This window comes from Taudactylus pleione, unplaced genomic scaffold (genome assembly GCF_031769625.1).
Source record: "Taudactylus pleione unplaced genomic scaffold, aTauple2 ptg000436l, whole genome shotgun sequence".
Lineage (NCBI taxonomy): Eukaryota > Metazoa > Chordata > Amphibia > Anura > Myobatrachidae > Taudactylus > Taudactylus pleione.
In genome coordinates this window covers 11,551,568-11,568,161 of record NW_028284838.1, presented here as the reverse complement: position 1 = coordinate 11,568,161, position 16,594 = coordinate 11,551,568, and the positions used below count along the sequence as shown (strand labels likewise).

At 44.0% G+C, this 16,594-nt stretch overlaps 1 protein-coding gene across 1 annotated transcript in view; it reads left to right on the top strand.

The window, feature by feature from the left end:
* LOC148505864 (palmitoyltransferase ZDHHC20-B-like) overlaps positions 1-15,495 on the top strand; it is a 41,330-nt gene extending 25,835 nt beyond the window's left edge. Inside the window, exons 4-11 of the mRNA XM_088447668.1 lie at positions 1,467-1,561; positions 4,801-4,912; positions 5,687-5,756; positions 9,250-9,282; positions 9,372-9,492; positions 11,848-11,977; positions 14,231-14,345; positions 14,834-15,495. Of these exons, the coding sequence (XP_088303794.1) occupies positions 1,467-1,561; positions 4,801-4,912; positions 5,687-5,756; positions 9,250-9,282; positions 9,372-9,492; positions 11,848-11,977; positions 14,231-14,345; positions 14,834-14,894 (737 nt within the window). The 3' untranslated portion in view covers positions 14,895-15,495. The remainder of the gene's footprint in view (positions 1-1,466; positions 1,562-4,800; positions 4,913-5,686; positions 5,757-9,249; positions 9,283-9,371; positions 9,493-11,847; positions 11,978-14,230; positions 14,346-14,833) is intronic.
* The last annotated feature ends 1,099 nt before the right edge of the window (positions 15,496-16,594 follow it).

The window sequence follows — 16,594 nt, the reverse complement described above, 5'->3', positions numbered from 1 at the left end:
GGATGCTGGGCACACCCCTGCAGTAATGCAGTAGGGATTTCCTGATAGGCCATGCCCACTTATGTTAGGCCACACACCCTTTTCATACGCACACAGCTCTGGCACACGAGGGGAGTTATGAGTTGCGCATCGGGTGTCACAAGACGCCTCTGGCAGATACTCTCATTAGCATAGTAAAGAGTCTGCTGCAGCAAGGTGGCATACAGGCCGTGGATGCATCTGACACAGAATCAGGACCAGAGTGTTGGAAATACATGGGCTTCAAAGGGTCGACACAGAAATGGTTGACACAGAATAGGTTGACACATGGTTTTTCATGAACTTTCATGATTTTTAGGGTTAGGATTGGGTTTAGGGTTAGGCACTTGGTGGAAGGTTAGGGATAGGCTGCGGAAGGAGATGGTTAGATTTAGGCACAAAAGGGGAGGGTTATGTTTAGGCACTAAGGGGGGGTTAGGGTTAAAAAATATATATATATATATATATAATATATATACACACATATATATATATATATATATATATATATATAATTTTTTTTAGTGTTGACCATCATTTGTGTGTCAACTTTTTGACCTGTAGACCATTTCACTGTCTATTTAGACACTGCCGATCTTTTATATCACGCCCCATTTTTCTCCCAGGCAGCCTCAGTGGGCCACCCCCTCAGATCCCGGCATACTCTAGCAGCTGCCTAATGGAAGCGCCAACCCTGTATATAAGCCTTGTATAATACCCACAAAAACTGGGGTATTTTTCAATGATTTAAGCTTAGTGAAATTATGTAAAAATAGTAAAAATTATCAAGAGGAAAAAGGAAATACTATTTGATAAAAAAAACAAAGCTGTGTTCTATACCTATGATTCCAGGGGGTAGATTCACTAAAGCTTCTAAACCAGAGAAGTGGAGGTGGTGCCCATAATAACCCATCAGATTCTGTCTATGATTTTGTAGAATGCATTAGAGAAATGATAGGCAGAATGACAGGACACCCAAGTAAAATGCAGAGCTGATTGTGTTGTGGTGCTAACATAGAGGTCCCAGCAAGGTGGGAAAGCATTGGAGTCAGCTGCAATGGGTGGCAAAATTATGATAGGGGAAAGTGAGTTAAACTTGTAATAATTTGAACAGAGGCAGCTCTCTTGGTCTTGGTGTAACTATAAAGCTGGAAGAATGATGGAACTTATAGGGGTCTATTTACTAAGCAGTATTAGGAGATAAAGTGAACGGTGATAAGGTACCAGCCAATCAGCTCCTAACTGCCATGTCACAGGCTGTGTTTGAAAAATGGCAGTTAGGAGCTGATTGGCTGTTACCTTATCTCCGTTCACTTTATCTCCTAACACAGCTTAGTAAATAGACCCCACAGTCTTATAACAGCTGAAGGGTTGCAGTTTTTTAGGCCATGTTAGTTTGTTTGATTGTGATGAGTTGTGTTTTACTAACTTTGGTTTTACTGTTCTAGTTATCTACTTGGTGTTTTTTCACCTGTTTTTGATAATCTCTCTGTGGTCCTATTGGACAACGGTACGTTCAAGACCAGCAAAACCACCCAAAGAGGTAAATATCAATGTACAATATTAATTTATTGTGTATCTACTACAACACCAAGGGGTCTATTTACTAAGTAGTGTTAGGAGACAGAGTGAAAAGTGATAAGGTAACTGCCGTCTCACAGGCTGTGTTTGAAAAATGACAGTTGTGAGCTGATTGGCTGGCACCTTATCACTTTTCACTCTGTCTCCTAATTAGGGATGAGCGTTCGGGTGTTCCCCACCTGACTCGGATCCCCCTTCGAGGCTGAGCCGCATCCTCCTGACGTCGGATCCTCACGAGAGAATCTGACATCAGGGCTCCACAAGTGTAGGGCAGAACGCAGTTAGAGCGGTCTGCCCTACACTGTAACAAACACGCTGCCACGCTGGCGGCAGTGTGTTTGTTATAGCAGCCAATGAGAGTCAGACAGACTCATTGGCTGCTGCGTAAAAGGAGGGAGCCAGCTGGAGCTCAGTCATGAGCTCCGTCTTCTGGCTCCCCCCGCTGCAGGTGCAAAGAGGAGCGGACAGTCGCATTCATGGCAGGAGCGGGGACTCAGGCCATTTCTTTTTTGTCTTTGTGTGTTTGTGTAAGGGGGCGCTACTGGGGGCACTGCATGGTATGGGGGGATGGCGGCTACTAATGAAGTACAGAACCCTCTGGATCCACAATTAGAAGAAATCCCAATGTCCATAGAGTGACTGTTGAAATGGCTTAACGCGTTTCGCTGGATATTTGAGCTCCAGCTTCATCTTGCTCCTAACTAGAGGTTTTTATCATATATATTTTCCACATGTATTAATTGTTCACAATAAATGTATATATTGTCTATTTAGACATCTGCTTCTCTTCTATTCATTTTTATTTATTTATCTATTTTTATTGTATATTAGCTATTAAGCGCAAGTCTCTCTATTTTTTCAGCAGCACAATGCCAACTTCATATGGCGTAAGCTGTGGGGGCCAAGCTCTGGAAGGATTCCGGAGCTTGCTTTTAATCTGACATCAATCGCATCCTCCATAGAAACCTATGGGGGTTGCAGCTGCTGTCGGAAATGGAGAGACTAGATATCAGAGAAATCTGCTACGATCCCTCCTTAGTAATACTTGCCTACTCTCCCGGAAGTCGCGGGAGGCTCACGATTTTTCAGGTAACCCCCAGTACCTCTGGAATAGTAGGCATGGAGATTGGTGGGTCCATGAGTAGGTAGGAGCTTAATGACGAGATTCTACAAGAATCTCCTCATTTGGTCACGCCCCCTATTTAAATATGCATTATTTGCAGCAATTTACTGTAAGGGGGCGGGCTAAATGATGCAAAATGCCCTCCCTCCCATCACCGCCCACCTGCTTCTTCTCCCGGGGAGGAAGAATAATAAGTAGGCAATTACAGTATGTCCTTAGTGCATCTGGGGAATACTTAGTATTTGTGGATATCCCCCGACCCCAAAAACAGATCTTTTCAGGGAATATGCTGCAAATATTTCATGATTAATATTTGCAGCATAGATTGAATAAATAGTGTCCAGAATAGTAACTCAACTGATCCAGAACACTATTAAATATTTGACTGGGTACAGGATCATTGGAAATAATGTTTTCCGTTTTGAGAGCTGCTTACATGTATTGCACTATCCCTGGTAATATCATTAAAACACAAGAGGTATATTTACTAAAGGTCAATTTTAATCGTTTTTAAAATCGATGAAAATCGATGTTGGCTTTCTGGGGCTTAATCACACATTTACTAACCTTTAGTTTTTTAAATATCAGAAACACAACATCTATGTTAATCGATTAAAATCGACCTTTAGTAAATATACCCCTAAAAGTTCTATATTTTGACTCCAGTGATCCTTATAGGGGAAAAATAATGCAAGAGGGGCATGAAAGTCTTTTTGGCTGGCAACCTCTGCAAGACTTCTTACGTACAGAAATCCTCATGTGAAATAAAATTAAACTTAGAGAGGGAAGTGTAATAAACTGGGATTTGTCCACATTGCTGTCTTTTGGCATTTTTCCTCATAAGATTTAAGGGGGGATATTTTATCCTTAATAAAATCGCTGCTTTAAATCCTGCTGCAAAAATTTGCCAGAAATCAGTGATGTTGCAGACGTTATATTTCTCACAAAGGTGGAGATTTATCAAATCTTCGTGAGAGATTAATACCCCTTTTCCACCTAAATTCCGGGTCTGACCCGGAGTTGGAACAAAGGGCCTGATTCAGACCCACTCGCGAGCGGCTGTCCGCTCGCAAGTGGGTCGATGTTCTTCACTGAGCATGCGCACGACGGAGGGTGCTCTGTCGTGCGCATGCGCCAGACGCGACGAGCGAAGGAAAGTCCTTCGCTCGTTGTGTCTGATCAAAGGGGGCGTGCTGTCGATGTTGATTGACAGCACGCCCCCTTTGGTGGGCGTGCCGGGGGCGTGCCTCCCTGACGGGGGCGTTCCTACGGGAACGCCTCCCGTCAGAAACCGGCCCACTGACATCACTAGTGATGTCAGTGGGAGTGATTTTGGCTCTGATAGAGCCAAAATCACTCCGGAGCTTGCGGTTGAAAACCTCAACCGCAGGCTCCGGCTCGCAGTTTCGATGGTCGCGATGGTCAAGACCATCGCGGCCATCAAAATGCACGCTCGTATAGGCTGTGGGTGGTGACCCACAGCTATACGAGCGTCCAGGAGGACGCTCCATTTTCATGGAGGGCGGCCCTCATTCAGAGCGTGCGCTCTGCTCAGAGTGTACGGCTCTGAATGAGGGCCAAAGTTCCTATCCGGATCAGACCCGGAATTTTGCCGGCGCTGACTCGGGAAATTCCTGAGTGAGCGCCGCTCACACCGCAGTCAGGTCTGCATAGACCCGGCTTTTGCGGAGTGAAAGTGGACGCTTGGAGATGGCGTCATCTCCAAGCGCCACTGAAGCCGGACCAATCGGCCGGCTAGCAGCGCACTCCAGGTCATCGTGACCCGGAGTGCGCTGTTCCCATAGCAGGGTTTCACGGGCTACGCCCGTGTTAAACCCTGCTAGTTACCTGGGTTGGATTGCCGGGTCACTCGACCCGGCGATCCAACCCTCTGCCCTTTTACACCAGGGAGCTGCCCGGGTTAACCCTTCAAAAACCCGGGTTTTAGCTCCGGTGTAAAAGGGGTATAAGTGAAGAGAGATAAAGTACCAACCAATAAGTTTGCATCATTTATCAAACACATTGATCACACAGTAGTCGCCATCCTAATGCTATCCTGTGTCTGTGCTTTACCTTAGTTTTATTTATCGGAGTCTGAGAAGGAGTTGTACAAGGAGAAGCAGACGGAAGCAGACAAGCAGCTTATTCTCAGTGCAGCTGCTAAGCGCTTGCCCATCAATACAATATCAGGTACAAAAGGTGGGAAACTTAGAAGGGAATAGGTTATATCATGGTGAGACGTGGCTACAGGGGCGTATCGGAGGGGAGGGGATTAGGGCAATCATCCCCCTTTCACAACACTTCTCTTCTACCCATTACACATTAGGAAGGCACAGATCAGAGACTGCTGCTGCTCAGTGACAGCAGTCTCCCTTCCCAGCGTCTCTTGGAAGGGTCCAGGGAGGCTGTTGCCACTAAGCAGAAGTAGTCTCTGCTCTCTCATTGCCTGATGTGCTGCTGTGTTGTTATATAGTGCCCAGCAGTTGTGGGCAGGAGAGAATTGTTCATTCAGTCTGAATGAAGTTTAGATTAGGCCAGTTGTTCGCAAACTTTTTGGAATCACGGCGCCCTAGAGTATCAGCATTATTACCATGGCACACCTGGGCCAAAAGTTTCTTATTGAGAAATTCAGCACAAAGTAAATTTTGATTATATGTCACCCTTAGGTTCAGTTATGTGGTGGTTGACAGGGCTGCGCTTATTTTTGTCCACAAATTTGTTGATTGGCAGCCATTAGCACTGGTTTTGCCAATCACACTGACTAAAAATTATTTTCTTTGGTACTGGACCATCAACCAGAGGCACCCCTGCAATTGCCATGAGGCACCAGCGGGTGCCATGGCACAAAGTTTGGGAACCACTGGATTAGGCTAAGGACTGAGAACTTACATTTGTATCATTAAAACTCTTCCATTACTGTACTGTTGGGTTTTATTAATTAACCTTTGTTTTCTTTTTATATAGCGATCAGATATTGTGATAAATGCCAGCTGCTGAAGCCTGACCGGTGCCTCCATTGTTCAGCCTGTGATGTGTAAGTCCACAAATTGCTTAATATTTGCAATTTTGTCATTGGTATAGAGTCACATAACTTATACCCCTTTCACTCATAACGTAAATACCCAGGTTTTTGCTAGTGCACGTGCACCGACCCAGGGGTGTAGACTATGGGGTCTATTCATCATCACTTAATTTCTACAAAAGCAGGTGAAAGTTAAAATTTTCATCTGCAATTGTAAAAATTAAGTTTTCAGGCCATTCATCAAAAAGGTAATGCAGGGGATATCACAGATATCTTCTGCTTACCTTTCTCTCCCGGAATGGCCCGCTGTCCTCATATACTAGTATCACAGATATCTCCTACTTACCGTTCTCAGCCGGAATGGCCCGCTGTCCCCATACACTAGTATCACAGATATCTCCTACTTACGTTTCTCTCCCGGAATGGCCCGCTGTCCCCATATACTAGTATCACAGATATCTCCTGCCCATATACTAGTATAGAAGAAGAGAACGGAAAAAAGTACTCTCGTTTTTTTGGGGCACAGTACAGCTGTCTATATCAGGAAAACATAACTTTTAATAGATACACGAAAAGCAAATAATTATCTAAAAAGGACTAACCACATAGAGCGACATGAAAAACACACAGTGAAACCAAGCTAGAGAAATGGCTATAGCATTGGTTCACAGTATAAACAAACAATAATAAATCAGTAGTGTCATGAATTAATGCAATAATGAGTTCACGCATGTGGTCATACGATAATCATACAATATAATATTCGAGACTTGCAGGTGAAAAAATCTCAAAAAAACTTAAATAAACAGATACATTTCAACAGATAAATATCTGAAGTAAATACTGGAACATCAATCTGCCATAATGACATGCACATAATTATTGTAACAGTGTACTGATCGTATCATATCAAAAAATTCAAAATGTATAATAAATGTGGAGAATGATATAACACTGTTATCCAACAGAATTATAATAGTTAATGGGATAAAGAAGCAACTTATCCCCTTACCTTAAGTGAGAGGTATCTGTTACTCGATTTATATTCTTTCTTACTAAGTGCGATGACATAACTATTATAATTCTATGATTATCATATGACCACATGCATTAATAATGATTCAGTAAATAAACTTTGTGTACTGGACACTGCCGCTGCCGCACTGAGTATCAGGTATTTTTCTCTGTCATTCCTAGGAACACCCGGACTACACCGCCTCATGTAATGTTCCCACTGCACTGTTATGCGACATCAGTGGGGTGAGGTGTGCTACTTGTATCTCCAGGTTCTGTTTTCCTATCTTTATATCTTTTTTCACTGGCACTTTCCTTATGGGAGCTCTTATACCCACGAGTACATATTGAGAGATCTTCTGCTCATTTAGGTAGAGGGGACTCTTTGTCTCCCTGCCGTTATCACTGATCTGTCAATCAATTTCTATAGGCATTTCCACTCCCTTACTGTTCTATCATTAGCCTCCTGTACTTATCTATATGGCAGGCTTTAGGTGGAGTCACATAGGAGATTAGTGGATGCCGACTCTTTTTACTATTTTCATACCCTCATGGTACATGTGGTGGGTACGCTCATATCCTATTCAATACGAACTGTAAATGGGATAAAGAAGCAACTTATCCCCTTACCTTAAGTGAGAAGTATCTGTTACTCGTTTTATATTCTTTCTTACTCAGTGCGATGATATAACTATTATAATTCTGCTGGATAACAGTGTTATATCATTCTCCACATTTATTATACATTTTGGATTTTTTGATATGATACGATCAGTACACTGTTACAATAATTATGTGCATGTCATTATGGCAGATTGATGTTCCAGTATTTACTTCAGATATTTATCTGTTGAAATTTATCTGTTTATTTAAGTTTTTTTGAGATTTTTTCACCTGCAAGTCTCGAATATTATATTGTATGATTATCGTATGACCACATGCCTGAACTCATTATTGCATTAATTCATGACACTACTGATTTATTATTGTTTGTTTATACTGTGAACCAATGCTATAGCCATTTCTCTAGCTTGGTTTCACTGTGTGTTTTTCATGTCGTTCTATGTGGTTAGTCCTTTTTAGATAATTATTTGCTTTTCGTGTATCTATTAAAAGTTATGTTTTACTGATATAGACAGCTGTACTGTGCCCCAAAAAAACGAGAGTACTTTTTTCCGTTCTCTTCTTCTGTGTATTTTGCTCTCTTGGGAGCACCTCCTTCTTTGAACACTATTGGGTATGTCCTACCCTTTTATATGACCTTTTCAATATTGTAGGAGTTTAGCCTGTCGCATTAATATCTTCACTTTAATTGGTACCAGTGCTTGGGGTTTCCCTTTCCCTTATACTTGCCATATACTAGTATCACAGATATCTCCTGCTTACCTTTCTCTCCCGGAATGGCCCGCTGTCCCCATATACTAGTATCACAGATATCTCCTACTTACCTTTCTCTCCCGGAATGGCCCGCTGTCCCCATATACTAGTATCACAGATATCTCCTGCCCATATACTAGTATCACAGATATCTCCTGCTTACCTTTCTCTCCCGGAATGGCCCGCTGTCCCCATATACTAGTATCACAGATATCTCCTGTTTACCTTTCTCTCCCGGAATGGCCCGCTGTCCCCATATACTAGTATCACAGATATCTCCTGCTTACCTTTCTCTCCCAGAATGGCGCGCAATCCCCATATACTAGTATCACAGATATCTCCTGCTTACCTTTCTCTCCCGGAATGGCCCGATTTCCCCATACACTAGTATGGGGACAGAATTCATCAAGTTCAAAAAATACAATATTTTTGGAGCTTGACTGTGGGAGCATTTGCCATCTATGGGAAGGAGTCCCGGGTTACAAAGTGGGATCCTTTCGGTTCTGTCCGCCCCTGTCTGGCTCCTTCCGTCCAAAAGTAGCAGTGAAGCGCTTTGTGGAGACAGCTGATTTTTGGTTCAGCTGTCTCCCCATCGGTGCAATGATGAATTGCTCCAGTGTTCGTGTCAAGCTAGTATGTTAATTATTGGTTCGGACCCCAATAATTAACATAATGAATAGAGCCCTATGTGTGAAAGGGGCTGACCTGGGTCGCAGTCCTGGGTCAGCAACCCTGTTTGGTAGCAGGGTTATTTCTGGGTTCGACCCGGGTCGCCTTTAGTGTGAAAGGCATATCCTGCGTCGTGATGACCTGGGTCATGTGAGCCACCCCCGTCCCTCTTACCTGGCAGCAGCAGCCTCTCTCCCCAGCCAGCAGTACTGCACTGTAATGGGACCAGGGAGGTTGCTGCCCCTGAGTAGCAGCAGCAGTCTCCTCTGCCAGAGCTGGGGGGAGCGATCACACTGAACGTCTCCCCCCCTCCCGGATTTGCCCCTGGCTGAGGTACTGCAAATATTTTTTTCTATAGTTTGTAGGATAGCAGTATCCTACATTGCATTTTGCTAACTGATTGTTTTAGTAAATAAACATTTTTGTGTATTTTTTTTACTTTCAGATGTGTACTGACGATGGACCATCATTGCTTTGGGTATGTGCTGGTTAGAGACTTGCAGCTTGTCTGATGTGTTTTATATTTATTGCTTTGTGATTAACAAAGAAGTCTTGTGTTAATTACAGGCTGAATAACTGTGTTGGATTTTCCAATTACAAATCCTTCCTGCTGATGCTAATGTACTCCTTGCTGTCTTGCTTTTTCGTTGCTGGTACAGTTCTCCAATATTTCATTCTGTCCTGGAAGGTAAGATTGTCTTCCTGTTGTCCTGTGTGAGGTATATGTATGTGAGTTTCACCATTACTGGTTATAAACATTTAAAAAAAAAATCCTTGGACACATTGCCCCTGCAGTGTTACATGTTAGCACACCATTGGTGGCGATGTCTATAGGGACCTTGGTGAACTACAATTCCCATACTGATATGTTGGCTGATCATTGTTTTGCCTTTCAATACTGGTAATCAACAAATAGTAAAGTATAAAGTCTAGAAAAAAGGAATTGATGAGAAATGCATTCAGCATTCACAAAAATAGGGATTTCTACAGCACTAAATGTTGAAAAAACAATAATTGAGGTTCTAATAAAACGATAAAAATATATATAGTGTTCCCAATGGTATGGTATCACCGTCAATATAGAAAATAAGCAGCAGCAGCCCCATTTGAGCTCTTAGACACTCACTATAAAATTTATAGTGAGTATAATGACCCTCATCTGTATTTCCTTATAGTGACCCTCCTTGTCTGTATTTTCTTATATTGACCTCCTCTTTTTCTGTATTTGTAAAAGCTAAAATTACATCATTTGGGCTTTTTTATTCCTATAATATTATTAACCCCAATAACATTAATTTTCAGTAATTTACATTCAATTTAGACCACCTCACAGCTCACAATATTGTTTTCACCATTACTGGCCAAAGGCTGCAGTGAGCTGGCTGGTTAATATGGGCTCTATTTATTAACATTATTTTTACTAAAATAAAGTGAAAAAGGGTGTTTTCACACCCTTTTCACATTATTTTAGTATCACCTATAGTTATTACAGGGCAATTGGAGTAGAATTCGTAAAATTCTACCCCAGCCCCTAAGTATCACTTATTTTTAGTAATCAGATCGCATTTCCCATAATTGTAATGGGAAATGTGATCTGGCCAAAGTTACTAAAAATATATTGTGAAAAAAAGACATAGGGAGGCCCTGTGATAATAACGCCACCTGGAGGGGCGTTATCCAGGGTCTACCCCGGTTACTGGACTCCTACTCCGCTCTAATGGGGAGAGCAGAGCCGGGAGTCGGTCCCAGTGATCAGCTGTGTGGTCTAAACAGACCGCAAGCTGATTACTGTAAAAAAAAGAAAAAAAATAGTAAAAAATTTTTTTTACTTACCTGACTCCAGGGACCGGTGATCGGCCCTCCGGTGATGTCTCCCCTCCGGTCAGCTGGTCTCCCAAAGTGCATTGCGGCCCGGTTATCAGGTGATCGGGTCCCAGTGCAGTATGGGATATCACCTGACCAGACGCATGGAGGACATCACCGGAGGCCCGGATCATGCAGGTAAATGCTATTAAGGGAGAGGGGTGGGGTCGTGGGGGGGCAGGGGGAGTAGCAGGGGGTTTGCGACCACAGGGGTGGGGGCTTAGCACCGGGGGCGGGGCTTAGCACCGGGGGGTAGCAGCGGCGGCCAGTCGGCACATGCGCGGGCACTTTGTCACAGTATTTTTTGCGAAAATACTGTGACTAGTGTGCGGATGGGATTCGCAGGGACAGAGCTTTCTTGCAAGCTCTGTCCCTGCAAGGGATTTGTAGTAAATCCCTGTGAGTCAATAATATCACACTACAATCTGCATTCAATATGCGGATTGTAGTAAATAGAACCCTAAGCAACAGGCACCGCAGTTTAAAGCACATCTATGAAACATTGCCACTCACTGCCACTCACTACTGAGTTACAGTACTTGTGTGTTATGGACACACAGAGGGCTATTGCCCAAGGAGTCACGGTGCTTATATATACAGAGGACTACGGCCCAAGGGGTCACAGTGATTGTATACACAGAGGGCTATTGCCCAAGGAGTCACAATGCTTGTATACACAGAGGTCTATGCCCGAGGAGTCACAGTGCTTGTATACACAGAGGGCTACTGCACTGCCAAAGGAGTCACTTTTTAAACTGTACTACTGCACTGCCCCTACAGTCACTTAACAGCACAGCCAGTAGCCACTAGTCTGGAGTCTGGACACAGTCAACTTCCTTGCCGAACTCTGCGCAGCATGCGTGCCGAGTGACAAATGGCGCCGAAAGTCACGGCAGCATGGCGCCATATATAGAGGCCGGAAGTCATCCAAGTCTCCCGAGAATCCGACGTCGGGAGGATGACGTTCGGCCTCGAAGTGGGATCCGAGTCAGACGGGAACACCCAAGTCGCGGCTCGGGTAGTATCAGATCGCCAGTGTTCGGAGTGGTTCGGATTCCACAGAATCCGAACTGCTCATCTCTACCTTTAATGCACATGTATTTTCTACATGCTCATTTACCCTGCGACTGGGCAAACATAAGTCTTTATTATCACTCTGCTCTTTTTCTCCCCTTTGCAGGATGAACAGAACACTGAAATATCTTTCGACATCCGTCTCCTGTTCTATGCATCTGCAGCATTGTCCATCGTATTGCTGATGTTCTTCATCTTTAACTGCTGTCTCTTAGTGAGAAACAGGCTGACAGTTGGTAATGAAGCTCACTCTTAGAATTATGAAATGATAGAAAGATAATTAAATGATGGCGTAGTTGTCTCCATTAGCATTAGTGGGACAGAGATGATAGTGTAGCACCATCTTCTAGGAGGAAGGCGCATAGTTCCATCATAGGATGTGGGCGAGGGAACTTTATCTCTTCTTTTATTTGACCTAATATGCAAGAAAAAGAATAAACATTTATTTATTGAACTTGCACTCACTGGTCATCTTCTACTGACAACTGCAGTGTAGCATTAGGAAGATGTCAGGCCTTCTCCTGCTGAAGGATGCTATTACCCTGCCTCTATTTGCTGCCTGGAACATGTGTGGTTTTGCCACTAAAAGTGTGGATACGTGGTTATTATACTGGATTTTCCTGGCCCTCATTTTGATAAGGAGCTTCAAATGTGTTTTACTGTCAGAGGAGAACATTTGTGTACTTCAGGACCTTAGTCTATCCATCCCGCTGAATATAATCAGGATACACACCGATTAGCTATAACATTAAAACCACTGGCAGGTGAAGTGACTATCTGACTATCTTGTTACAATGGCACCTGTCAAGCAGTGGGATATATTAGGCAGCAAGTGAACTCTCAGTTCTTGAAGTTGATGTGTTGGAAGCAGGAATAATGGGCAAACGTAAGGATCTGAGCAACTTTGACAAGGGCCAAATTCTGATGGCTAGAGAACTGGATCTGAGCATCTTCAAAATCAAAGGTCTTGCAGGGTGTTACCAGTACACAGTAGTTAGAACCTACCAAAGGTGATCCAAGGAAGGACAAATGGTGAACTGGCGACAGGATCAAAGATGCCCAGGGTTCATTGATGTGCGTGGGGAGTGAAGGCTAGCCCACCTGGTTTTGTCACACAAAATACCTCCTGTAGCACAAATTGTTGATAAATTTTAGGCTGCCTATGATAGAAATTTATCAGAAAACATCCTGCAACACAGCTTGCTGTGTATGGGGCTGTATTATTTATTATTTATTACCAGTTACTTATATAGCGCACACATATTCCACAGCGCTTTTACAGAGAATATTCGGCCATTCACATCAGTCCCTGCCCCAGTGGAGCTTACAATCTATGGCCCTCATTCAGAGCCGTACGCTCTGAGCAGAGCGCACGCTCTGAATGAGGGCCGGGCTCCATTTTCATGGAGCGTCCTCCTGGACGCTCGTATAGCTGTGGGTCACCACCCACAGGCTATACGAGCGTGCATTGTGATGGTCGCGATGGTCGAGACCATCGCGACCATCGAATTTGCGAGCCGGAGCCTGCGGTTGAGGTTTTCAACCGCAAGCTCCCGAGTGATTTTGGCTCTATCAGAGCCAAAATCACTCCCACTGACATCACTAGTGATGTCAGTGGGCCGGCTTCTGACGGGAGGCGTTCCCTTAGGAACGCCCCCGGCAGGGAGGCACGCCCCCGGCACGCCCACCAAAGGGGGCGTGCTGTCAATCAACATTGACAGCACGCCCCCTTTGATCGGACACAACAAGCGAAGGACTTTCCTTCGCTCCTCGCGTCTGGCGCATGCGCACGACGGAGCTCCCTCCGTCGTGCGCATGCTCAGTCCATAACATCGACCCACTTGCGAGCGGACAGCCGCTCGCGAGTGGGTCTGAATCAGGCCCTATATTCCCTACCACATGCACACGCACGTACACACACTAGGGGTAATTTTGTTAGGCGCCAATTAACCTACCAGTATATTTTTGGAGTGTGGGAGGAAACCGGAGTACCCGGAGGAAACCCACGCAAGCACAGGGAGAATATACAAACTCCACACAGTTAGGGCCATAGTGGGTATCGAACCAACGACCTCAGTGCTGTGAGGCAGTAATGCTACCATTACACCATCTGTGCTGCTGTATAGCCACAGACCTGTCAGAGTGCCCATGCTGACCCCTGTCAACCTCCGAAAGTGCCTACAATGGAAACATTAGTTACAGAGCTGGACCATAAAACAATGAAAGAAGGTGGCCTGCTCTGGTGAATCACATTTTGTTTTACATCATGTGGATGGCCGGGTGCCTGTGCATCGTTTACCTGGGGAAGAGATGGCATCAGTATGCACTATGGGAAGAAGGAAAGCCAGCGGAGGCAGTGAAATGCTCAATGCAATGTTCTGCCTTGGGTGTTGACATTCACGTGAATGAATCCCTGCTAATCCATGAGCCCATACTCTCTTCATAAACATCTGTGACTTATCCATGTTTTTTCTGTGTCCTTAACGTAGAACTGATCGTTAATGATGCCTCTTCTGCAAGAGATGGTCTTCCTCTTGGTTTCGAGAACTTTCAAAGAGTATTTGGACATCAGAAGATGTATTGGCTGCTACCTATAAATACAAGGTAAGCTGGTAATGTATAAATAAAATTGTAATCTGAAATGTCAGCACACATGTGGGACCTAATAAACAGCATGTACCTATAGGATGTGTAGTACTAAGATTAGATCAGCCATCACTGCTTTAAATCTACTGTGTTAGTCCAGGTCTCCCAACATTACCGTTTTTTTAAAGGCATTGTGCCACTGAAAACTATAATTCAATAATATGTCTCTATCTGGCTATATAACCTTCAAACATGTTGAAATGAATGCTGCCTCACGATCCTCTGCCTGTCTGAAAGAGACCAGGTAGATACAGTGATGGATCCAGGGGGACAATCAGGACTCTGATCGATCCCCTCCCCTCGCCATCCCCTGGATCTGTCACTGAGTGGGCAGGTGGGAGGAGAGAGTACCTAGAGTACTATTTGAATTAATATTTAGTATTATCATAACTCTTATCTAACAACTGCTCTGTCTAATAACTGAACTGCTCTCTCTTTTATTACAGCCTGGGAGATGGATATTCTCTGCCAACTCAACATTACGATCCAGAGAAATATGCAGAGTAAAACTGGGCAGGGCCGGATTAATTATGGGGCAGGTGAAGATGCAGCACAAGGCCCCCCATGATAGTAGGCCCACAGAATCCACTGCAGTGCAGACAGAAAAAGAAAAATCCTGTCAGCACCAACAGCATTCTGAAGCCCTGACCATTCACCTCCTGGGTGCCTGAAACATCACCCATTCACAACCCCACCCACTCCACTCAGGTGGTATGTTTGTTGAAGCTCCATCTCCGCTGGGGAGATGGCTATGGGCTGCTTAAAGCCTCACCTCCATGTAGCCCAAAGCTCCGCCCCTGTGTCATTCTAAGCTCAACCACCTGGCAATCTGGCAGTGAAACAAGGCGGCAAGGGATAGTGCTGTCTCGGCTGTCACTCATTGGAGAGGATGGGCCCCAGCAGTGACATATTTGTGACAGCCTGAGATGGTATCTTCCAGAGCAGAGTGGGCTACAGGGCTCTAAAAAGAAGAAAAGTATACACATACGCTCCATACTTCTTTGTGTATACTGGAGAGAGAGAGAGAGGATAGTTTTGCCTTATTGTATTAACACTTCTTTGTAAATCATTCCTAAATTGGCATGGAGTGAAAATTTGTACACGCAAATATCACCGTTTTAATGACGTGTGAAATAAAAATGAGAGTTTTTCTATATGGTGTTTATCTGTAATAAATGTATGTATACAGCAGTGTTAAAGGCAGTGGTAATAAAAATAGCATTTACTGGTTCCATATATATGGGTGTAATACAATTGTTAAAACAATACGTCAATTTATAAAATAGTCACACATCCAGTGTGATTTAAAATTGATCATAACTAATATATATATATATATATATATATATATATATATATATATATATACAGTTCAATAGTCTGGCACTCACTGGTTTTGAAGCAACTGCCTGGGTGCTCCCGCATGAAAAATAAACAAGCCTGATCCTGCACTCATATAAGCACACGAACAAACGGGTCACTCCAGGTCTGGTCAATAGAAAATTTTTATGCTTGCTGCATATTCCAACGTTTTGGGACTGCGCAGTGGGCCTGATTCAGATCCGCTCGTAAGCGGCAGTACGCTCGTTCCGAGCGATGTTCGCACTTCTGCGCATGCGTACGGTTTATAATACGCATGCGCGAACCAGTCAGTGCGGCCGTAAATCGTTTGTTCGCTATATAGCGAATGCCTGCTACTTTGAGTGACAGGATGAGGCGTATGTGGGTGGTAACAGGGGAAGGTGCTTGAAAACGGGGAGTGGAATTAAGAACGCAGGCGTGCTTAAAGGTCAAAACAGGCGTTATATAGAAGCATTGGTGTGTTTATGTCCTGTTGCTATGATACGGTCAACTGTTCGCTTTATAGCAATCATGTGACCGTGATGACATTGTGCTGCCGCCCTTTATATTGAGCATGACGGGCCTCTGCTGGTGGCTGTGATGTGATTGCAGAATGACACGATCGTGGGGACGAGCCCTGGTGAAGCTCAATATTGGTGAGCATCATGTGGGTCATCAGGGAAGAGGTGGATTGGTGTGTTCATTATGAGGCTTGGATGCTCATGTTCAGTTTGTGGCGTGGCCTGTCTGGCGTCCGTTCCACTATGACATGTGGAGTTAGCGAAGAGTATATTGATTACACCTGGTAAGTCATGCTTCTGTTCCTATTAAATTAGATGGTTTGATTGTCCAGATTGACTATTTCA